Consider the following 25168-nt stretch of genomic DNA (forward strand, 5'->3'; position numbering starts at 1 on the left):
GATCAAGGCCTGAAGTTTTGGGGACCTAAGCAGATGAAAACATTTATTCAATAACTGTATGATTTAGCAAACTAGTTAACCAAGAGACAATGGCTGACCTGTGCTGGTTGGGGCAAGAGGACCTGTATGGGAATGCACTATAGCAGAAAGAGTATTACATTTGGAGTCAAGAGAGCTGGGTTCACCATTGGTCCTTCCTACCTGTGATGTGGGTGAGTTAACCCTTTCTGGGCCTCAGTAGCTCCACTCCAAAATGAAGGGGTTGGAAGGGCTTATCTATCTCTACATCCTTTCCAATTCTAAATCCCAGGATATGGTGTAGTTGATTCAAAAGAATGCTGGTTCTACAGTTAGGAAACATGGGTTCAGATCCCAGCTGCAGTGCTGAAGACCCATGGCCTTGGGCAAAACTCTCCACTCTTCTGGGCCTCAGTTTCCCCTTCCACAAGATGAGGAGACCGGACAGGATGGATTCTAAGTCCTTTCGAGGTGCAATTGTTCCAGTTCCAGGAATAGTGATCTGAAACCTCCTCAAGTTTCTGGGGTTTCTAAACAAGAAATCACATCTACACAACCTTGTCTCTCCATTGTTAAAGCCATGACTGTGTGGGGATGGGAGCTTTCTCCCTGCCTCCGGTAGGGCCCGGACCATACAGCTGAATCTCTCCATTAAGACGGCACTCACTGGGGCCAAAAGTCCTTGATTTTTTGGAGAGGACCAGGGAGCTTGGGCCGCTGGCCACCACACAGCTCGTTGCTGAGCATGACTGAGGGCCCGCACACAAACTTCTGAAGGCCTGTGAAATGGTGCAGGGAGGCCCAGGTTAGCAGTGCGGGCCCTGCGCTGGGCTCCGGAGAGGGCAGCCTTCGGGAGGACCTTCTGCCTCTCTCTTATCCTTACACAGCACCACAGCATGCCCCCTCGTGACTGCACCGGTCTGAAGATGCTGAGGGACAGTCAGGCAGCCCCAGGTGTGGAGGAAATCGAGTCCAACAGCGGCGAAGTGACTTGCCCAGGGTCACACCGCCAGTAAGTGTCCGATGCGGGGTCCCTGCGCTTACTGAACGACCTGAACTCTCTCTGCTGGCTCAGGGGCCACGTCGAAGCGCTCTTCTGTCTGGGGACGGGGAGGGGCGCGTGTTCAGAAGATGCTGCCCGAGGTAAACCTGGGGGACGAGGGGAGTCGCGCCAGCCCCTCTGCACCTCCCCAAGCTCGGCTGCAGGCTGCCTGCCCGGAGGCTGCGCTCGCAGGGCTGCGGAGGGGCTGGGCAGTTTAACACGGAGGCAGGCCCTCTCCCGCCGACTGGGGGCAGACGCTCCCGCCTCCACTCGGGCAGTCCTGCCCTGAGAGCGCAATGGAGGAGGGGGCTTGCCCGAGCCCCCCCTCTGGAGAAGTGTCCAGCTCTTCGGCCAGCCAGCCTCCTGCGGACCCAGGCCTCAGGGCACCCTGGAGAGCAGCGCCCGCGCCCAGCCAGGAGCGAGCTGAAGCCCCGCCCCCGTCGCGTCACGTGGCCACGCCTCCAGCCAATCGGCGGCGCCGCCCGGGCTATTCAAACTCTCTCGGGTCGCCCGGCAGACGGTTGGTTACGTGGCCGGAGCGGGGCGGCGGAGGCCGGGGAAGCTTCGCTGCTCGGGCTGCGGGCGCCGCCATGGGGGGAGGCCCGGCGGGGAGCATGGAGAGCCGGGGGGTGACCCCGGGGCCCTACCGGGCCACCCAGCTGGTAAGGGGGGAGCCCGGGCGGGGGCGGGGGGGGCCGAGGCCCCGCGTGCCGGAGCCCGGGAGGGCGCACTGACGCGGGCCGCCTCGCTCTGCCTCCGCAGTGGAACGAGCTGACGGCCGCGTTCCGGGCCGGGATGCCGCTGCGGCAGCATCGGCGGCGCTTCCAGAAGCACGGGCGCTGCTTCACGGCGGGCGAGGCGGCGGACTGGCTGTGCGCGCTGCTGCGGAGCCACGGCAGCTTCGGGCCCGACGTGTCGCGGCCGCAGGCGCTGCAGCTGCTGGGCAAGTTCCTCAAGAATCACGTCATCGAGGACGTGCGCGGGCGCTGGGGGTCGGAGGATGTGCAGGATGAGGGCCGGCTCTTCAGGTAGGGGCCGGGCGCTCCTCTCCCCCTCCGCCTCCCATCCGTCTGGGGGAGGGGGGTGTGAAGCTCTTACTGTTTGGGCCCCCCCCCCCGTCAGAGCCCCGCCCATTGAGGCCTGACGGCCCGGCCGTGCCAGGTGATTAGGGGGGGTCCAAGGGCCCCAGGCCTGGACGCCGGTGAGGACCTGTAGAGCCGAGATCAACCTGGAGATCTAGGAGGGCGGGGCGGGGCGGGGCACGTGCTGGGCCCCCCTAGTCAGTGTCAGGTTACATTGTAGCACAGCTGACACTGACATGGCCATGTGTTCAGCCGTGGCCCACTCCTGGTGACCCTGCTTGGGGCTTTCTTGCCAGAGGCCCCGGAACGCCTGTCATTTCTTCCTCTGGCTCATTTTACAGAGGAGGAAGCCGAGGCACACAGGCTTAAAGTGACTTGGGGGTGATGTCGGAGGGGATTTGAATTCAGCTCCTCCTGACTCCAGGCCCAGTGCTCTGGCCCCAATAAGATAATAGCGAACCACATACTTGCTGAAAGCTATTTTGTACAGGTGACAGCTGTAAGACCCTGGGCCTATGCAGAGCCAAGCAGAACAGATTTTCTCCTTGGCCCAGTCAGCCACATCTGTTAGGCTCTTCACTCTGAGTCCCTGGCCCCTCCTCTCAGCAGGTGTAGGTCACAGCCTTCATCAGCCTTCTGGGGTCTTGGTGGTCACCGTGTTGGTTAGAGTTCTTACGCCCTGTGTGTCCTTAGCATGCTGTGGTCTCTGCGTCACTTGTTCTTTTGGTTCAGCTCCCTTCGCTCTGCATCCATCCCTTCATTTTTTACAGCACGATAATATTCCATTGCATTGATATGCCATAATTTGTTCAGACATTATCCAGTGGACTGGAACCCCCTTAGTTTCCATCTCTTTGCCCCTGCAGAAAGAGCTGCTGGACTTACTTTATGTCTTTGAGTCTTTTTCTTCTTTGTTCTCGTTAGGGTATTGACCTAGTAATATTATCACTGAGTGAAAGAATATGTTCATTCTTTAGTGTTTGAGGATAACTCCACATTCCTTTCCAGAATGACTGGACTATTCTCTAAAAACAGTGTATTAATGTGCCATTTTTCCACAGCCCCTCCAGCATTTGTCATTTTCCTTTTTTGTCTTCTTTACCAATCTGGTAGGTATGAGCTAGAACCTTAGAACTGCTTCAATTTACATTTCACTAATTATGAGTGATTTAGAGCAATTTTTCATATGGCTATTGATAGTTTAATTTCTTTAACAACTATTTGTTCATATCTTTTGACTATTTATCAATTGGGAAATTTTAAAAATTCCTTCTAGGATAGTAATGATAAAGTAAAATTTAGGATTTTGACGTGTAAAACAAGAAACTCATTTTAATGAACTGGGGGTGTAGAGGATGTGAAGGAGTTCACCCTAGGTGGCCAGGTTTTTTTTTTTTTATACTTTATCTTTTTTTTTTTAATGAATTTGGTTCCTTTTAGTTTACAGGATTCAATTCCACAATTCCTTGAGTTCCACATTTTGTGCCCCTCCCTGCCCTCTCCCCCATGGCGGCATATAGTCAAGTATAGGATCTGTAAATACTTTCACATTATACATTAGTCAGGTTATAAAGACATTGTATCAGATGGAATGAAAAATGGTAAAGAGGACATAAAACCAAACAAGAAAAGGAAAAAGATCAGGTATTTTGCTTCCATCTGGATATAAACTCAGTTCTTTCTAGTTCTTTCTCTGGATGTACACATTTCTCTCCATCACGGGTCTTTTGGGATTGACTTATATCACTGCATTGCTGAGAAGAGTCCAGTCTATCAAAGCTGGTCATCACACATACGTTGTGTCTGTAATTGTGTACAAATTTCTCCTGGTTCTACTCTTCTCACTCAGCATCAGTTTGTATAAGCCTCTCCAGGTAAATATGAAGACCATCTGCTCCTCGTTTCTTATAGCACAATAGTATTTCATAACATGCATATACCACAACTTGTTCAGCCATTCCCCAATTGATGAGCAGCCCCTTAATTTCCGATTCTTTGCCACCACAAAAAGAGCTACTAAAAACAGTTTTGTACATATGGGTCTTCCTCCCACTTCTATGATCTCTTTGGGATATAACCCTAGGAGTGGTATTGCTGGATCAAAGGAGGCCAGGTTTTTTCTTAGTGAAGTGGAGACAAGATCTAATGCTGAGAATTCTTAAGTGGACTCAGAACATTTTAGTTCTTTACAAGCTCTCACAGATCACCCAATGAGCACCCTCTTATTCTTATAAATGAAGGTCAGAAAGGTGCACTGACTTTCTCAAAGTCACATATGTAGCTAGTGAGTAATAGAGCTGGGTCTGGAACCCAGGACTTGAGCACCTGTCCAAATTCTCTACTCTGATTTATTTGTACCTACTGTGACATACATTCCTATATCTAGGAATAGGTTGAAAGGGGAGAAATGTATTAAGCGCTGAGGAAATGGAAAGGCCAGGTAGTACCAATGTGGCCGGAAAAACCAATAAGAGCTTTAGAATTTAATGGGACAGATGTTTCCCTACCAAGAAGATAGTGAGTTCAAGGGTTACAGTGCTCTGGGGCCATGGAGCCCTGCAGCAATTGGAAATGAGGGTTGTTGGAGGAAGGGATAAGCCCATGGATCCCCTAATTCTGGCCTGTCTTCAAATTGATTGGCAGGTTGAGGTTGGGGGTTGGGGAAAGTCCCCTCTTTTCAAAGGTTTTTGGGTGTTTTCCCAGATAGCAACAAGTTTAAGAGCTAGGGGCCACAAAGGCAAACAAAAAATATGTGGAAAATAAAATGGTAAGTGATTATTTTCACAGCAAGAGAAGAGACTTTTAAAAAAATTTTAAGAGGGCTAAAAAAGCTTAGTATTCTACAGGTATTTAATGTAGGGGCAAAGAGTCTCATGCCAAGTCGGTGTCATTGTATTAGAACTTAATATAGTGATTGATGTTCATGCTGTTGACCTTGATTCTTCAAGAAAAAGTTCTAGTACTTTGGGTATGTTTTATTTAAAGAAAGTATGATTAGAATGATTTATCTCTGGAAAAGTCACTTACGTAAAACATTTCATTCCCTATCAAGGCCAAATAAATTTGATATTATTAATTATCCTATTAGTCAGAGTATGATTATCATACATAAAAGCTACAGGACATGATACCCAGTCTCACAATTTACATCAGTTCAAATCTGTTTTTGAAATAGGTTTCCTACAACTTCTCCAGTTAAAAGTGTACCACACCGTCATCCAGAATTGAGAAAAAGCAGCCTAGAGAATATTTTTAAAGAAAAAGAAAGTATCTTTAAATTACGACATTTATCTCGAAGGACTCCTAAAAAGCATGTCTATCAGGTAACGCATGTTTCCAATTGACGTGATTTCCAGTAATCAATAAAAAGTGAAGTGTACCATCCCACATCTAAGGCTCATTCGGTTCATCCCAAACTTAAACGTAGTTGGGTTTCAGAAGTTCAGTTTTAGTCAGTCTTTTGGCATTCAGAGCAGCCTGATGCATGAGCAGCACGCCTCCGGACATCACCAGAAATCAAAAGAGAACCCCAGATAGGCCAGAGCAAGGAAGTAGGATGAACTGGTGAGGAGCCAAGTGTAGGACTCAGCAGGGGCCTGGGGTCAAGCCAAAAGGGGAGCAGTGTAAATGCAAGAAGAGGTTAAAATGATGTGGACCCTGCGGGATGCAGAGAAAGAATGGGGGGGGGGGGGGGGGGGGGGGGCTGAGATTTCCTTAGGGGGGGGGGGGGGGGGGGGGGGGGGGGGGGGGGGGGGAAGGGGTGCTGGAGGACTGAGATTTCCTTAGCTAAGGAAGTTCTACCTCCGCTTCCTATAGACCATCCCCAAAGCCAGATGGAGTGTAACCACCCATTTTCTCTTAGAAGATGTTTTAAATGGTGTTGATAATATGGTTTCAACTGTCCAATCAGCATTTATGGAATTACTTTTATGGAAAATGCATTCTGACCTACAGCTTAGGAAGCCAGAAATACATCTTGATCCCTAGGTAATGGAGGGAGCACACAGTTTTCACAAAATCATCAGAGATTCATGGAGGAAGGAAAAGGCAGAAGGCTACACTCTGGTAACACCTCTCCTGCCTAAGAAGGCGCCTTCCTGGCTTTGTTCTTTTTAAATCTAGCAGATCCCAGGTTTTACAATTAAACAAAATGTAGTTCTTCCTAAGGAGTGAAGAAAGTAGGAGCTTGGATTCGTTTGCTGCTTGTTGGTATGTAAGGACGATTTGACTTATTTACCCAACATCAGGGATGGCCTAAGTCTGCTCTGCTGTGACCTTTTACTTTAACCACAGAAAAATGTTTTGAGGACATATTCATTTCAGGGGTCTGACTTTTCCTTGGTTCACATATGTAATCCATTGGACATGTATAATCTCTGTCTTGGGAATAGGAATAACAGCTAACATTTATATAATTGTTTAAGCTTTACCAAATACTTTTCTAACTATAGCTCTGGGACCTCAGTGATAAGATTAGCACTAGCTTGGGGAAGTCCAGCGTCTTGGCGTCATATTTTGTGTTTCACTGTTAATGAGGAATTTGGTTTTAATTTATTGTTGCTGACAAATTAGCCATCGTTATTAAGCACCTACTATGTACCAGACTCTTCGAGGTGGTGACAAAAGTGACATGATCCCTTCTTACAAGGACTTTATGGTCCAAGAGAAGTGATCTCTTGTTATAAGATGGGCCGCTTTTTAAAATTATCGTTGTATTATAGTAATTTTTTTTGGAAGCTTGAGTTTTTGTTTGAAAATGAAATATTTCTCTGGTATGCATGCTTTCGATAACTTCAGTAATCCCAAGCAACTGACCTTAATGCCCAAAGAAATCAAAGGTGCACCAAAAGCCTCTGAGTTATGTCTGAAGCCTATATTCTATCCTCGAAGCTGAGAGTGACTAAGAGTGTGGAACCCACAGTTGTGATCAGGGTGCTTTCACAACTAAGGCAAGCACTGCTCCTCTGCTGCACAACTTTGAAGAAATGGCTAGATTACTAAGCATTTCAAGGAAAGCATTATTTGGTTTAGTATTTTACCAAATTTGAAATGTTTTAATATGAAATGATTTCATATTTGGTAAATTACTTTAATAAGTTTTACCAAGCTAAACTTGTGATCTTCATTTTTTAGGAAAATACAGAAAATGTTAGAAGTGAAATTGGAGATGAAAATAAAGAAAACCCAGTAGAGGAAAGGGAAATAAGCCAGGAAGATATCGGAGAAATCTGGAGACATATTATTTTGATGCAGTAAGTCTGTATTTAGTTAAGACCAAGCTCTTGAGTTACTCAAACTTTGGTCCTTTTTATTCAAATATGCGAGTGGAAGCCCTAACGTACAGTCTCAAAGAATTTAAGGTTTTTAGTTAGATTCTTCTCACCCCTCCCTGACTTTAAACCCCAATTTTATAGACATTCCTGAAATTACTATTATAGAATCCTAAAAAGTTATTGGGGAGGGCTGGGGAAGCAATTGGGAAGAAGTAATTCTATCTCTCTTTCCCCTCCCCTCTCTTCTCATTTCCTCTCCTCTCTTTCCCCCTCCATCTGTCCCCCTCTCTGTATACATACATATATATGTGAAATTTTGTCAAAGGGAAAATGGGGAGATTGTTTGTAGTTTCTTTTAAAATTAATCTCTTTGTCATACAGATTTCATCTTTGAAAGACTCTGAATGTAGCTTATTTTTATTTTTTATTTTCCTTGTTGTCTGAAATAAGATTCTCTTCATTATTGTTTCCATTCAGCTTACAAACCATTTTAGGTATGCCATCTTTAGAAGAAGCCTTGGATCCAGCACAAGTAATACCTCAGTACATAATATATAACATGACCAATACAAGTAAACATGGAGTGGTTGTGCTGCAGAACAAAGCAGGTCAGGATGGCAGAGCGCATTCAGTACTTAGAGGAATTTGTTTTAAATTCTTCCAAGCTGCTTGGCTGGGGCTGGGGCTGGGGCTGGGGCTCGAGTCAGGGCAGAGCCCTGCGTCTGAGTGATGACACAGATGGTTATACAGGCATGGTGTTGAGTGATGCTGTTGATGTCGTTAGAGGGGACCGGGGTGAGTGCATGGGGACAGAGCTTGTGCTTCTCGGGTGTCCTGTGTCACACAGAACTCCCCTGCTGCCAGGGCTTAGCACTGACCGGAGGACTCGTTAGGATAGGCTTGCTTATCACCCAGATTGGCAGTGGAGGGAAATCAGTACAGCGCAGCAGGCCATTTGCAGGTGCGAGGCCAGACCCTTCAGGCCAGTGTTTTTCTTTGTTCGTTTGATTTGTGTGTTTTTTCCTCTTTCCCAGTTTTACTGCTCTTTGTAATCGTGCTACTAGAGCTGGACTTTCCTTTTGTCTATTAGGTAGATTTATCTAAATATTTAAAATGTGAACAACTTAGCAACTTTTGTACAAATAATTTTATTTAAACTATTTGAATAAATTTAAATTAAGGCCCCAATTCCCAAGAAATAGTCATGGCTTTTTCTTGCTTAAGGCACAAAGGGGCGATGCTTCGAGCTACTGAAGAAAGCATTTTTATCCCATGGAGAGCATTCCAACTCTTCGACTAAACAAGAATCGAGGAATAAAACGCACTTGTCTCTTCAGCCACAAGAATGTGAAATATCTCATTAAGTAGATATTTTGTAACTCTGACCATGTGAATATATAACAGAACCTGGGAAGCTATGCCCATTCCCAGACACATCACATAGTAGAATCTGAAATGGGTGGGGGCAATTTTAATCACTCACTAAAGGCTCGGCATAGGTGGCATGAAGATATCCTTTCAGTTAGCCAAAACTGTTTGCTAAGAATACAATCTGGCAGGCCCGACCAGCTCGTGATTCCTGCCAGCGTCCTAGAGGGCCTGTGCATTGATGACGTATGTGTTTGATCAGGCTCCTTGGGAAATTGATACAGCAGTAGGGACAGGGACTGAATTCTTGAATGAATGACAGAACATTGATGAAGCCAAGCACTGTCTGCTGTCAGAACTCATCCTCCCGAATGGAGAAGGCATGACAAGTTGATATGGACCGACAGAACCATAATTCTCCCAACACTGTAGAGGAACACAAACTTCCAGGAGTCCTGGTTCAGTGGTCTCCCTTGGGTTTTTGTGGGTGGGAGGAGAGCCACACCCTCACGGCCAGAGCAGCGTGGCCCACATTCATTGTGCTGCTTTAAGGAATTAGAGGGGAATTGATGAACTTCTAGCTTCTGAAATCCTGTCAATCCAGATGGTGACCAGAGTTCTTTATGGCATTGCTTTTATGACCATTCTAAGTGGGTGAGTTACTGACTGTGTTCTCTTTTACTACATAGATGACCTTCCTCACTGGGTATTATCTGCTATGAAGTGTCTGGCAAACTGTAAGTTATGCAAGAATCTGTTTAATTTTATTGTCTTTCATCGCAGAGATGAGATGTTTAAAATTTTATTTTACAAAGATTTGAGTTAAATTAGAGAAAGCAAAATTGAGTTGTCTCCCTTTATGTAACATTGCTGTGTGATTTGACCTGCTCACCTGTGTTGACCCGATATTTCTGAATCACTTTATGTGGGTCATAGACTTTTAGAGCGGAACTAGACCTGAGGAATCATTTAGTCCTAGAACATTGTATAGATCTGCTGTCTGTACAGCTCTGTCTTGCTGATGTCAGCTAATGCCTATGACGCACTTCCTACCCCGGCACTTACCTGCCCTGCCTTTGACTCTTGCTTGTCCTTGCAGTGCTGTCCAGCACCCATGTGCCCATGGACCTCACTGGGCTTCCGTTCCTCTCAGTTGGACTTAATATTCTTTTCCCTACATATACATAAAAATTCAAGGATCAGTTATGGAGAGGTTTATTGTTGAGGTTTATGGCTCTTAAAAGAAACTTGTTAAAAAGAAAATATGTGGTACAACTGTACATACAGTCTTTTCTCCGTCTTTTAGGGCCAAGAAGTAATGACCTGAGTCAGCCAACTTATGTTGGATTTGAACGAGATGTATTCCGGACCATTGCCGACTATTTTCTAGATCTCCCAGAGCCTCTGCTTACTTTTGAATATTATGAGCTATTTGTTAATATATTGGGTATGTATGAGATCTCGGTTCCTGTGGATTTTAGTTTTTGGACTTCGTTTATATAAAAAACACAAAGGAAACCTTTACAGTAGAGAACTCTGAAATCTTATCATTACAATGATTGGACTCTTAGGGTAATTAGTACCTGAATATAGATAGTAGAAATCCTAATTATTTTCTGATTGGAACTATTTGAAGTAGAAATTTTAATCAGCTGTGCATTTTTTTTTTTAAGTAAAATGGTCCTATTTTGATGGGAAAACCTCTAATGTCCTGCATGTTTGCATTTTAATCTTGCATGCTTTTTAAGTGGCCTCTGAATTCAATACCTGCTTTTTGCATATTACTAACAATATATGATGCCCTTTTTTTTTAACTTTTTTCTGTTTTCATCCACTGTCAAACCAGTTGCATCTTAATTTTTGTTTCATTTTCTGTTAGTTGTCTGTGGCTACATCACGGTTCCAAATAGAACCAATGGAAAGCATAAAATCCAAGATGATTCACAGTCTTCAAAAGCCCTCCATGTAAACAATATGAACTCTTTCAAATCAACTGAGTGTCTTCTTCTTAGTCTACTTCATAAAGAGAAGCATAAGGAAGAATCAGAAACCTCTGAGACTCTTTATACAAATGAGCAGGAACCTAAAAGCCCAGGCACTAAGAAGCTGCCACTTTGTGATCCAGGCACCCGAAGATCCAGGGCTAATGTCTTCATTGGAGGCAGTTGTCAGAACTTAACAGGTTTGAAAAATGAACCTGTTTTGCCTTTATCTAAGCTTAAGCCAAGGTGTTATTCTTTGGAAAGAATTGTAGATGCTTCAGGGTTTGGTAGTACAGAAGGCCCGAGCTTCAGTCGGTCTGATCTTAATGTAGCAGGACAAAATAAGGAAAGATGGTTCTTGGGTTTTGAAGAGAACTCTAGACTGGATGTTTGTTCAGATGGAGACAGTCAAAAGTCATCCTGTGTGGGTTTTAAAAGAACGTCCACAGTAACTGTTCAAGACCAGGAGGAATCATGTAATGGGAAACTCAAAGCAAAGCAGCTTTGTAGGTCTCACAGTTTGCTTTTCAACAGTCACAGAAGAAGAAGCTGCCGCATCAATATGCCTGTTGCTGAAATTACCATGAGGCCAAATTGCATGGATCACCTTGCACAGAGCACCACAGATGTGTCTGTAGCCATGGAAAGTGGGCCGTGGGATGCCAGAACCACAGTCAGGAAAAGACTCTGCCAAAGCACCTTAGAGCTTTCAGGAGAGTCTTTCCCTCCAGTGTCTTCTATGCTGACTGGCACGCAGAGTAAGGTTGATGCTTCCAAGTGCATGAAATAATAACTTTCACTGTTGACTAACCCTTTGTTTTTTGCTTTCCTGTTGTACCTTAGAATTTGCTTTACTTTTTGCAAAACAAATGTTTTGTTGGCTGTGCTTTTTATAGATAATTTGTATTTTTATTTGAGTTATTTAGCTTTTGGTACCATAGTGTATTTTATGTAATAGCATTTTATTTCTTCCCATCATTTTTCTTCCCCGCATTTGGTGATTTGGGTTATGAGTAATTTTTTGGTTGTTGTTCAAGTGAATGAGTCTTAACCTCCAGATGGACATATCATAATAGCTGATGTGTCTGTAGAGCCTTATAGTTTGCCAAGTACTTTGAAACCCAGTGAGATAGGTCGTAGTGTAAGCCTTCTTATCTCCATTTTGCAGATGAGGAAGTTCAGACCAGGGGAGGGTAACGGCCTCGCCTGGGATCCCACACTTGGGATGTCTGACAGAAGCACTGGTCTCCCAGCTGTGTCTGGTCTTTGAGGTTTCACCCCATTGGTTCTTCGTGGTGTGAACAAGGGGCTGTTTTGTTTGACACTGAGAGCAAGATCACAGTAGGATTAAGGTGCCAGTGAAAGAAGGCGTATGCAGCCTGTCCTGCCTTTCCTGCAGGCTCATGGCAGTTTGCGAGATCCCTGGCCCTTGTTTATGGTCACCATTTCTCCTTCTAGGTTTGCTGCAGCCTCATCTAGAGAGAGTTGCCATCGATGCCCTACAGATTTGCTGCTTGTTGCTTCCTCCGCCAAACCGGAGAAAGCTCCAGCTGCTGATGAGAATGATTTCTCGGATGAGTCAGAACGTTGATATGCCCAGACTTCATGATGCGATGGGGACAAGGTCACTTGTAAGTTTGCGCTTTAAGCAATGATAGACTCCAGTGGGAAGAGGAGATAAAAAGGATACTTCATACTGAGACATACGCGGGTAGTGGGTCAGCCTTGTAGATGACGGTAAGAACAGTTACCAGAGGCTGCCCCTGATGCCCCCACACCCTCCCTGACCTTCAGCCTCAGTCCTTCCCTGCTACTACCAGGTATCTGCAATGGTGCCTTTACTTTGTTTCCTCTCCCTCTTCTTAACGTCTTCACTCTGTCTTCTGACCCCTGAAGCCTGTCTCCAAAGTTACCAGTGATCTCCTAGTTGCCAAACCCAGTGACCTTTTCTCAGTCCTCATTCTCCTTGACCTCTCTGTAATCTCTGACACTGTTGGCCCAAGGGGGTACTGAGGAGGTGTGAATCTCAGTGTTGGTTCCATCTTGCAGGAAGATGAATTTCTGGAAACAAAGATGAAATCCCAACCCAGTTGGGAATTAATAACATTATTGCCCTTGGCCTCCTCCTTAAATGGGGAATCTAGAAGGTCTCCTGTGTCTACCCTGTCCAGTCACTTAATGAGGTGGAGTGGACAAACACAGAAAGCTGGCATCTGATCAGCCCCCATAAAGAAACATCACAGGCTAATGAGGCCCTCTCAGCACCTGCTCCCTGTGACCCCATGATCCACCCAACATGAAAGGGCTGTGGAGAGGATGATCGCAAAAGATTAGAAGATTGTGAAAAATCCACAAAGGCCCCACCCTTCTGTGTTCTGCCACTTGCTAATGAAGGCACAGAGGCTGGAACGACCACTTACTTCCAAAAATGGCACTTTGGAAACGAGCAATTCTTCTGTGAGGTATTTCCTCAGCTTGAACACTCAACACACACAAACCGCCACAAGAGGCAGGTGCCAGTGTGATGGGCCACAGAGAAGTCACATCTCTGCAACAGTCCAGATTGTGCCACAATGAGGTAGAAACTATCCAGACTTGGAATGAAGGGCTAAAGCCTTGGCCACTGTGGGCCATGACTATTCTTGACCATTATAGAAGAGCCAGATGAGCTTTAAAAATCCAATCATTGTACATTTGTCTGGTTGGATTTTTTTTTTTTGGAGGGGGAAGGCAGGGCAGTTGGGATTAAGTGACTTGCCCAAGGTCACACGGCTAGTAAGTGTTAAGTGTCTGAGGCCGGATTTGAACTCGGGTCCTCCTGACTCCAGGGCTGGTGCTTTATTCACTGCGCCACCTAGCCGCCCCCAGTTATATTTTTTTAAATGGGATTGGTGATAACTAGGGATTCTTGCCTCCATGCAAATGATTGTCCCAATGCACAGTCCCAACCTGTCTTCCAAGGCCCAGCCTCACGGGTTTCCCGGCCTGTGGGATTTCTCTGTCCTAATGGCCTCCGGGTATCTGTCCTCCCAGCCTTCTCACCCTGTTCTCCAAGGCGCTCTGTGGCCGGCCTCCGCCCTTATTTTACACAACTGCCCTTAACCTACTGTAGATTTCTAAACTAGACTCCTATCCAGTTCCTCTATCCTTTCCCATCCACACCCCATCTTTGTGCATTCCACCCCCATCAGCCCCGCCTTAAAGCTCGGGGCAGGCTCCTTCTGCGCCCCCAAAGATAAGCGATTCCCCCACCCCCTCCTCCAGATTGCTTCTGCCAGTCTCTGACTTCTCTTCTGCATTTGTTCCTTCTAACTTTTACGGTTTCCTGTCTATGCATAGATGTTTGAATCATTCCTGGGCCTAGAGCAGTTCATTGTGTATATTAGATATTTAGTAAATCTTCATTGAATTAAACTGAATGTGATATGACTTTTTCCCAAAGTTTTAAAGGTAAACCAGTTCCAATTTTGCAACTCCTGATGAATACTGGTTTTGGTAGATTATATATTCTCCTAATTGATATTTCTGTTGGATTGATTTTATGTAAAGAGTCATTGTTTTCTAATCAGTTTTAAACTTAAGCACCTTATATCAATCTGGTATTAATGAGTGCTGTCCAGTTTCCTGGTGAAATAGGGCACATCTATTAAAAGAAAATCCTAAACCTGTTTAATCCTGTGGAATTGTTTGGTTGAAAAATGCTCAGCGAATACAAGATCATTAGTATGGAATTAAGCAAAGCCAGCGTTCTTAATCTTTCTAACAGGCGTAAATTGTCTTCATCTGAACATTGAAATCAGCTTATGGCTTCATGGGAACACTTCAGCATGGCACTGCCGGGAAATGGCTGATCTTCTGATTCCGGTGAAAGTCTGGGTTTTGACTCCCATTTCTGAAATGCTTCCAGATGATACAGACGTTTTCCCGATGCATACTGCGCTGTGCTGAGGAGGTTGATCTGGACGAGCTGCTTGCTACACGATTAGTTTCCTTTCTGATGGATCATCATCAAGAAATCCTTCAAGTGCCATCCCACTTACAGGCCGCCGTGGAGAAGCACCTGGATTACCTGAGGAAAGGCCATGTAGGTGCTGGGAGCTCATAGCAGGAGGTTATCAGCTGTTGTGTCTTACATGAAAACTTGAAGTAAGCTCTGTAGCTCAAGTCAGTGTCTTAATGAACCTTTCCAAAGAGCTCCAGGTGTGGTTCACCTGCAGACTAGTAATTACCAAATTTCATTGAAATGATACTTGTTCACATAAGAACAGAAATAATAGAATTGCCTTTTTCCCTTTATTCTTCTCAGATTGCATATCCTGGCGATGAACTGATTCCTACGTTGCCAACTTACTCTTATTGTAAGCAGATAAGCCCCCAGGAATTTGACGAACAGAAAGTTTCTACCTCTCAGGTTGCAATTGCAGAACTTTTAGAGAATATTATTAAAGATAAAAGCTTACCTCTAAAAGAAAAAAAGAAAAAATTAAAGCAGGTAAGAGAAGAATTCCTTTGATAGTTATGTGACCATTTTCTAAGTTGAGTATGTCCTTAGAGAACTGCAGTTTATTTAGAGGACAGCCCTAATAAAATGGTCAGACTGAAGGTGGATGACAGATGCAGGGGCTTTGATCTTAATAAATCCAGCCATAGAAGAGGCTTTCAGTGAAGCCTCAAGGAGGTGATTGCTTGTGGAATCTTATCAGAAAACTCTCTTTTCAGTGCTTCTATTTTGTAAGTGTTGTACAGGAAATGTAATTAAATTTCCCTTTGATTTAATATCTTACAAGATTTTTGGAACATCAGTTATCATTATACTATATTGTAGACACAGAAGATAAGGGAAATTAAGCAGAATATATTCTGAGCCTCAGGAACGTATTTTAAAAATAAGCACCTGACATCAGGGTGTGTTTGTCATTTGCCTTTAGGGAATCAGCGGTTCCAGTTCTGGTTTTTTGAAGTTTTATTATTAACAAACCACACAGATCTTTGATAATCTTGCAGTTCATGAAGCTGTTGCTGCACACAAATGTGTCGTGTGATTAAATTTGTAGTCTGACAGTAAACTAACCTTGTGAGGCGGACACCCAGAAGCTCACAGTGCATGCTTGGCAGATACTTCCTGGGGGTTGCATACTTCGTGGTGCCACTTGAGGCATGTGCTCTGCTTGGTTGAAATGCTGAAGCACAAGGAGAACACAGAGAATACATGGTAATGTGCAAAATTTAGAAACGAGATATTTTCAAATTTAGTTACACATTAGAGATCATAGTTAAGCCTCATTTTACAGACTTTAAACACGTCATTACAGAGTCTTGCTGGCACTGAAACGGGCCCAGATCTGGGACCCTTACGTTGGGTGGCCAATCCAAGCCTCGCTCAGTCATCCTTCTAAACGTTTTCAGTTTCAGAAGGAATATCCTGCCATCTACCAGACGAGATTCCCAACTACAGAAAGTGAAGCCGCCCTGTTTGGTGACAAGCCAACCATCAAGCAACCAATGCTAGTTTTAAAAAAGCCAAAGTTCCGTGGCCTGAGGCACTGACTGTCGAACGGTATCAAAGGAAGGACTTGATGTTAAGGCATCCTCCTTTTCCTGTCCTTTCCCAAAACTACCGTGCTACAGACATAGAAAGGTACCAAAGGAGGTAGTGATACAAGAGATCTCATCAAAGCCAGGAGGTCTCAGTGGAAAACAAATGAAGAATGAAAGTACGATTAGTAATCAAAAATGTTCTGAGCATCTCGTGCCAGCAACTGGAAAAGCCATGACCACGTGTGCCTGAAGTAGACGTTCTTGATCGTTGACTGAAGGAGGCCTGAGCAGCAAGATGAACGTGGCGTTCTTTGAAAAGCCTTTCCCCATGTGTGCTGTGTGGGTGTGTGTGACAAGGAGTTCTAGGTGGTCAGGGTGCTGGCTAGCCATTCCGTCCAAGGATAGCTTGGTGAGGAACTTCTATAAACTTGGTAACTTATATATTCTGCTACGTTTTGCACTCATATTTTCCGTGTTTTTTATGTATTTGTGTGTATTTGTTTAAAAGCTAGAAATACAGAATAATATTTCACTTGTTTCTGACACACTTGTCATATTTCAAGTTGGTGGTTCAGCCAGCTGAGATGTGCTGCTGTGTTCAGGATACAGAAGGTGCCTCCCAGCCCAGGAGGACAAGGCCCCGACTCCACCTGGCCTTCTTTTCTCTACTTGGACCCAGTTTGAGGGGAGTGTATTTCGTAGGCACAAATCAGGGCTGGGGTTGGTGCCAGCAGATGTCTTTGTAATGTCCCAGCACTGCTTGCCCTCCCTCCCTCGCAGAACCGCGGTGACAAGTGCGCGTTTAGACATGTGATGCATTGTTCACTCAGGAGGACATCGTGAATAACACGGAAATGAGGTTAGGCAGCTGCTTGTGCTGAGGACCCTCACACCATGGCCTTCCGTGAACCCGAGATAGCTTCCTCCTCCAGTTTACTCATTTGTTCTGCACCCTAGTCATTTGACTCTTAAGTCAGAAAAGAGACCGAATTGAGGAATGTGGTCCATTCTGCTTCTCAGTGGGATTTCATGATGCCTTAATGGTAGCATTCCATGTAACATGTTACCGCTTTTTATTACAAGTTGGGAGAGTTTGAAGAGAGATAGTTTAGATAAGTGGATATTTCATCCAGATCTTTTTTTTTTTTTTTAAGCAATCGGGGTTAAGTAACTTGCTCAAGGTCACACGGCCAGTTATTTCTGGGTGCGGTGCTAAGTGTCTGAGCCCGGATTTGATCCCCAGGTCATCCCGACACTGGAGCCAGTGCTCTTACTTGCTGAGCCACCTGGCCGCCCCTAAGCAATTGGGGTTAAGTAACTTGCTCAAGGTTACACGGCCAGGTGTTTCTGAGTGGGTGCTAAGTGTCTGAGCCTGGATTCGATCCGAGGTCATCCGGACACTGGAGCCAGTGCTCTTACTCGCTGAGTCACCTGGCCACCCCTTCATCCAGATATCTTGTCTCTAAAATTGCTGAACATACTGAACCCAATTATGTTTTAAGCATGTCCAAATACTTTGCATACAAGCATTTTTGCTGTTTAAAAGTATGTGATAATATGATTGTGCTGGAAATTAAGGTGAAAATCATTGAGGGGGGGGTTTGTAATGGTTTAATTTGTTTATTCATATATTTAATTACCTTAATAAAGATATAAGTAGACATAGCAAAAGATTTGTAGTCGTGAAATTAAAAGTGCAAAAGGCCTGGTAAAACAAAACTTTACAGAGCCGTTACCAAGATGACATAGTTTATAATATGTCACAAATATTTTTGTCAGTTAAAAGCACTGTCGAGCTATGCCCCTCATTGTGTGTATTAGAGGTGGATGGAAAAGTTTGAAAGCCAGACCAGAGCTTCACTTCCTCTTGAGGAGAATGTGCCATAACATAGCAATCAGAGGACTGTTTGGACTGCGTGTCAGCACCTGGCATCCTGTTACGTGCTCCAGTCATTTGATGTCATACATTTCCATACCATAGTTTGCTTTGGCTTTTGCCTTTTTAGTGATGTTCACTACATTTTTTTTCTAATACAGTCTTCAGATGCTTCTCAAAATCAAAGCTAGAAACATCCATACCCACCAGTTCTTTCAGCCTCAGACCCCTGTAATTCTGACAGACCCAGAACAACAGAACTGAGTGGGAAGGGGTTTACAGGAGTCATCTTGTCCAGTCTGAAAATCTGCCCACCCTCCTGTACCCCCTTCCTAAAAAAACAACTCCCAAAATTGCCCATCCAGCCTTTGACTGGGATCTTCTAGTGAAGGTGATATTCTACTTTGGAATAGCTTGCATTCACTGTCCTGAATTCTGCTTGTTGGACCAAGTCTCATCCATCTTCCACGTGAAGGCCATTGGGATGCATGAAGAAAAACATCCTGCACCCTTAGGTCCTTCTTTACCTGGTGTGGTTTCTAATTAAACCCCTGATGTGGCCAGGCAGCATAGAGGGGGACTAGCCCATGTTGTGTGGAATCCTATGTAAGGCAGCCTGATGGTAATGATATCTGCATCACAGATAATATATAGTGATATATATGATACATAATAATGTTTATACACGCACACACACACACACACAGTAGCTGCATCACACTGATGATTAAAATGGGTAGAACTTTAACTCATAAAAAGGTTGCCCAGCCCAGTGGTCTCCAAATAACCATCTTGTTCTTGAGTATTCAGTTCATTTTATGAATGTAGATAGGTGGGGCATTTTTTAGATCTGATTTAAATGAAAAGACAATCGTCCCTTTTTCCATTAGGAGCCACCATGGGTTGTTTCTGGTTTTTGGCAGTGTGAGTACACACCGCTCCTCACCCAGGGGCTCCGCCTGTGCAGAGCGCCCCTCCCAGGGCTGCCTGCTGGGCATTGGTCCCGTGCTTTGTGACCGAGAAGCATTTACTGAGCACTTGGTGTGGAAGCAGCCCCTGCCCCACAGGTAACAGGCAGAGCATCTCTTTGGTTTGCTGACAGTTCTTAGATCCCACCCCAAGGGCTGCTGTGGCTCTTTGCTTCTGCAGCTTTCCCTGGTAGAAGAGTCTCCGGGTCAAAGGGAGGAGCGTTTTAGTGAGTTTGTGGAGGTTTGTGATGCCTGCATCAAGATGGGCGTGGGCCAAACCGAAGAGGGGAATGATGAGACACGAGCCAGACAGGTCCTGCCACAGCAGTCCCCACTTACTGATCAGAGAGCAGGGTTTATACGGGGAATGTAAAGCAACCATCCCTTAGGTTCCCATGAGAGAGTGTTTAATGTCCTTGTTCCCTTGCACGCTTCTATGTCTGGGTCGCTGCTCGTTTGTCACGTCCTAAACTGCAAGTCAAGAAGAGATGGTGGGCCAGTCTTAACACATAATACAGCCTTCACGGGGAGCTGGCTTGGGAGAAGTCCTGGACCAGACTCTTCCCATGCATGGACCGGGTCAGAGACTGGCCCTGGCCATGTTCGCACAATTGCAGACTGCTCTCTAGAATGATCAGACCATTTCACAGCCCCAACAACTGCATTAGTGTGTGTTCATTCACACAGTCCCTCTGACACTCAGGATCTTTTGAAAGACCATCAGATTGTCCAGTAAGGAGTCGTCCTGCAGCCTGACACCCGTGTCCACTAGCTCGGACGTCAGGGAATTCCACGACCTTTCTCTCCTGGCTTTCCAACCTCTTGGGCTGCTCAGTTTTCCATCCCATGCCTCTCTCCTGGACCCTCTCCTCTTGGGTTTTTGTTGTCTTCCCCACTCTCATCCCTTGGTGGGCCCTCCCATGTCTGTACAGGAAGCCCTAGCCTTTCTCTCCAGCGATGTCTCTGTGGGTCATCTCCAACTCAGTGTCACAAATTGCCTCCTGGTCTTTCCTACCTAGACTCTCCCCTCCCCACCTCTTCCAGTCACCCCCATTCACCACCCAGAAATCATCAAGAACTCTTCTTCCTCCCTAGCCTGCCACATTCAGACCGCACTTCTGTAGTGTCCTCACAACAACCCTGATGGGGAGGTGTGTTGTGAGTTCTACAATTGGGGAAACTAAGGCAAAGGGATGAAGTGACTTGCCCAAGGTCACTTCAAGCTAGTAGTTGTCAGGTCAGATTTGAACTCGGGTTTTGTAGACTCCAGGTCGAGTGCTCTACACACACGGCCATTCCTCTTCTGTGGGATCATCCTTTCAGATATTTAAAGACTGTCTTTGTGTCCCTTTCCTTTTTCTTCAGCATTCATTAAGCTCCTTTAACCAACAGAGAGGTGGAATCACTTTGGGGTCATTCTCCCATCTCCCTGCCCTCTGGATCCTCTCCTAACCTGCAGCCCCGGCTCCAGACGTTCTGACTCTGGCAGAGAAGAGTCCTAGAGACCTTTTTCTGGGCCTGGTCTCAATGCTGCCTAAGATTACATTCACTTCTTGGCTGCCGCCCCTCAGCACTATTGACCACATCTTGTACTTTCAAGTTGATTTGTATGGACCCAGGTAAAAGACTTCACATTTATCCCTATTAAATTTCACCTGATTCTCTAGTCCCATCCTTCTGACCTGTCCAGATTCCTTCCTGGATCTGCCCTCAGATGTCAGCCATCCTTCACACCATTGTGTCACCTGCAGATTTGTTGAGGGTGCCAATTTCACGTAGGAAAATAATACCCTAATGAAATCTCCATAATCCGCTTGTCAAATTCCTATCTGTCTGTGAGGCTACAAAGCCATAGGAATTGGTTGATGGTGTTATAACATATGTAGGATCTGGGGCAGATGGGTGGGCTCCCTCTCCAAGCCTGCTTCCACCTGCTGGCCCTAATAATGCTCTCCTATTCTGCCACCAACATACAGATGTCCTCTCTCGTAAAAATAAATCATTTTAGGCAATCGCCCACATTGATTCTAAAGTGATGGACTCCTTTGGCTGTGTTTCTCCCTACCTCCTTCCTGTCAGGATGAGAGGACTGTTTAGATTAAGCTCCCAGCACGATGCTTTCTCTGCAGCACCGGGCACCAGCAGAAGAGTGATTCTGAGCCAGGGGAAGGTCTGCAGTGGAGAAGACCTATGAATACCAATGGAACTGTGGGGGGAGGTGTGGCCAAGCCTTGGGGCGCAGCCTCCAGGACCTCGGGAGACAGGAAGAGGATGGGGAGCAAGGTTTCGTAAATCATCAAGCCGGCAAAAAGCCCGTCCCAAAATGAGCTCTGTTGGATGAGGGCTGTCTGTGTTAGAAGCGAACATAGGGGAATGCTTCCTGAAGCTGTCAACCGGCATTTTGTCCTTGGCATCCAAAACTGGCTGCCTCTCTCAGCGACCTCCTAACTAGTCCCTCAAGCTGGCCAATCAATCAGAAGAGCAGAGAGCTAACTGCCATTTCCTCCATAGTGTTTGTTATTCAAAAACATTTGTCACACATGCCCTGATGGTCCCTTTACTGTGAAACATGATCTGAAGGTGTCATTGGCATTTCCTTGCCTTTGATTGGATTCTTACTAACAGTAACGACCATAAAAGAAAGGGGGCTGATCAGGAGAGCCCGTGATCCATTTGATTAAAAGATGACGGGTGTGTGACCCTTTGCTGGAAGAGGGGAAAGGCATGTCTCCTAGCCCCTCTCTAAGAGGATTTTTTCTGCTTTACTTCCTTCCACAACGTTTGTGGTTCAATGACAATGACTTGCACATGCCCCCCCTCCAGACTCTGGGCATCCAAGAACTTTCCCTGGTGGTTCATCCTGCTTGGAATCGCCTTCCTCCTCCCTGCTGCCTCTCGACTTCCCTGACTCCCTTCAGGCCTTAGCTAAACTCCCATCTTCTGCAAACATTCTTTCCTGATCCCCCTCACACTCAGTGCCTTCATTCTGAGTATCTCCAATTTCTATTGTCTAAATCTCATTCGTACATAGTTGTTTGTGTGACATGAAACACGTGCAAAGTGTGTGTCTCGGGTCCGGGGAGGGAAGGAGGAATTATTTGCACAAGATAACACGGCAGCATAGTCATACTAGTATACACCAAAACAGGGAAGAACCCAGGTGGTTTCCTGATCGCCAATGACTGAGCAAAGTGAACATAGTAGAATAGATTACTCCATTTGCTCTCGAGCCATTTTTCAGTCCTATCCCACTTTTCATGACTTCATTTGGGCGTTTCTTGGCAAAGACACTGGAGTGCTTTACCATTGCCTTCTCTAGCGTGTCCCCATTTTACAGATGAGGAAGCTGAGACAAGCAGGATTAAGTGACTTCTCCAGGGTCACATGTTGTTGTTGCGTTTGGTCTTTGTTCTCAAAGATGACCATGACTTCAGGAAATGATGATGGGACTTGAAGTTGACTTGGATTGGAGGGAGGGAGGGAGGGCTGTGCAAAGTCACCTGCACACTCTCGTTCTCCTCCAGAGCCATCTGGGTCCACTGGCCTGGTACTCATCAGGGTCACAGTGTATGAGACCCAGTGCTGTCCATGGTGCTGCCTGTCTACATCTGGATTACCTGATACGAAATAGCAAGCCAAGACTTCAGGGAAATATGGCAGTACATCACAATGTAACAGAAAGAAAAATGTTAATATCTGCTATCACGACACATGTGTTTTGGTTTTCTCCAAAGGCTCCATGATCTTGGAGCAGGGAGCTGACATTGGCTTTAAGGCTGGGTCCATGGTGCTGAGCTGTGGCAAGCCCCAGTGACAGGCTACATCTGCTTTCCAGCTGCCAGCCCTCCTCTTTGTGGAGAGTTCATCTCCCACAACTGGCCACGTAGGCTGGAATTCATTGGCCCTGCAGGGACAAGGGAGAAGGCTAAAGGCAGCATTTATATTTCCTGCCCCCCAGAAGAAAGCACTTTGCAGTAGGAAGGCTGTATGTAAATAGGAGCTGGTTTTGACAGTCCTCTGAATGCATTTAATTAATGTAAATGTATTTTAGATAATAATAGAAACAACACCCCAACCCTCAAAAAGTGCACAGGAAATAAAAAGAATTCAGAAGGGAACCTGAAGGCAAATGAGACATTCTTGTTATTATCTTGTTAAAGGTCACGTGCTATTTTTTTTTTTCAATAACAGCCAAATCTCTTCACTCCTGGGCAATGTCTGAAGGTGCCTTTTTCAGAATCCTGTTTTTAAATGCATAAAACAAAATACAGAGGATTATGAAGAAAACCAATTATACTGAAATGGTTATGAAAATTAAAAAGAAAAGGTCCACCAACCCTAGGCTAAGAATACCTGTTTATGCTTTCATGTGCAGTCATTTTTCACATTTGTATATTCCAGTGCTGATTCTTCTTAAGTTTAGAATGCCTGTTTAAAGCTGCTCCCTTCCCTCCTCCTCATCCTCTGTCATCTCTTACCCCACCTCCCACCCACACAGATAAGAAGCAGAGAGGAGGGAAAATGAAGCACACAGGTTTGAGGGGAAGGCTTCAGTGACTCAGAAATAGGAAAGAAAGGAAGAGAAAGGAAGGGAGGGAGAGGGGGAGAGAGAGAGAGAGAGAGAGAGAGAGAGAGAGAGAGAGAGAGAGAGAGAGAGAAAAGAAGGAAGAGAAAGGAGAAAAGAAAGGAAAGAAAAGACAGTAAAAGTGACAAAAAGAAGAGAAATGGAGAAAAGAAAAGAAGAGGAAGAAAGAAAAGAAGAGAAACTCAGTCCTTGGCTTCCTTGGTCCTTCCCTACTACCAGACCTAAAGTAACCAAATGCTTCCTAGCCTCAGTTTCCAAGGATATCTCTCCTCTATTGTACCTCCTTCTCCAGTTTGTAACAAGGAAGAATGACATCAGTCTAACCCCAGGTTCCTTCTCTTAGAAAGCCTGAGTAACTCCCACGTCTAGCTCACATTTCTTTGGTGCTTTAAGGCTTACAGAGGGCTTGGCAGGCATTAACTCATGTGATCCTCACAACCCTGTGAGGTCTGTACTATTATCATCCTCCTCTTGCAAATAAGTAAGGAGTCTCAGAGAGGGTGTCTCATTCAGTCACACAGCTAAGTCAGTATGTTAGGTAAGATTTGAATCCAAATCTTCCAGGTCCAAGCCCAGTGCTCTATCTACTAAACCACACTGCCTTGTAGAGAAGTGTGATTTTGCTACCAGGGCAAAGAATGGAGTAAATTGAAGCCGCAATCTGGATAATTGGGGTGGAGAATCATGTTACCACCATGATCTGGATCTCTGAGGGGAAGTGGGAATTGTTGAGTCTGATTGGTCCAGACGATGGCCTCAATTGCCTGCCTGCTCTGGGCATGCAGGAGTTGCTGAGCAAAAGATTCTGAGGGCTTTAAACAAATCCACTGAGCAGATTGAATGGCAATGTCTGTATTTACAGGAAGAGACTCAGTATCATCTTCATAAGCTATTTCACAGCTTTAATATACTTTTCAATTGTTTTCTTGCAAACTAATTTACTGTTCTAGAATTTGGGGTATTAGAAGCCCCCAATCTTCTTTTTTCTCAGCTTTCTCTTTAACACTGTGAGATAAGCAGATTCCAAGATTGCCCAAGTCATTCACTAACCTGGCTTTGGGCCCCCACAAGGCTTCATTAGCTGCCATTTTGCTTTCCCTTAACCACCTGGCACATTTCCAAATGTCTGCCTGAATTTACATCCCTGAAGCCCACTTCTAAAATAATGACTTATATTGGCACATGGACTTCTCTTTGTGGACTTCATTTCGCACCATGCTTGGGACTCAATCTTGTTCTTTTGGGGGAAATCCTCAGACTAAATTTCCCAGAAGGTTCTGGCTGCCATGACTCTATGATTATACCATTGGATACATTGTCTGATTCAGAGAAAAAGCCCAGTGTGGGAGGTTTAACAATTACTGTGAGAATCTCTCAGGAAAACCTGGTTGTAGGAGGTGATGGCAGCCTCACAGGAAGATGTGGAGAAACTCTTG

General features: G+C 45.2%; 1 protein-coding gene across 3 annotated transcripts; it reads left to right on the forward strand.

Moving 5' to 3' along the window:
• Positions 1 to 431: 431 nt before the first annotated feature.
• LOC138164869 (DEP domain-containing protein 1A-like) lies at positions 432 to 17974 on the forward strand. Of its 3 annotated transcripts, XM_069092798.1 has the most exons (12): positions 432 to 1722; positions 1823 to 2088; positions 5318 to 5465; positions 7276 to 7394; positions 7893 to 8023; positions 9473 to 9520; positions 10090 to 10230; positions 10663 to 11523; positions 12224 to 12396; positions 14673 to 14849; positions 15072 to 15257; positions 16172 to 17974. In XM_069092798.1, exons 1-12 carry the CDS (start codon positions 1357 to 1359, stop codon positions 16310 to 16312), a joined length of 2757 nt encoding a protein of 918 aa, XP_068948899.1. In that variant the 5' UTR covers positions 432 to 1356; the 3' UTR covers positions 16313 to 17974. The 3 variants fall into 3 exon arrangements, with proteins under 3 accessions (XP_068948899.1, XP_068948901.1, XP_068948900.1); XM_069092800.1 differs by lacking the exon at positions 10663 to 11523; XM_069092799.1 differs by lacking the exons at positions 14673 to 14849; positions 15072 to 15257; positions 16172 to 17974 and adding an exon at positions 14532 to 14666.
• Positions 17975 to 25168: the final 7194 nt, after the last annotated feature.

Source organism: Petaurus breviceps, unplaced genomic scaffold, assembly GCF_028583685.1.
Source record: "Petaurus breviceps papuanus isolate PSGF00001 unplaced genomic scaffold, PetGlider_PUasm1.0 207, whole genome shotgun sequence".
Classification (NCBI taxonomy): Eukaryota; Metazoa; Chordata; class Mammalia; order Diprotodontia; family Petauridae; genus Petaurus; species Petaurus breviceps.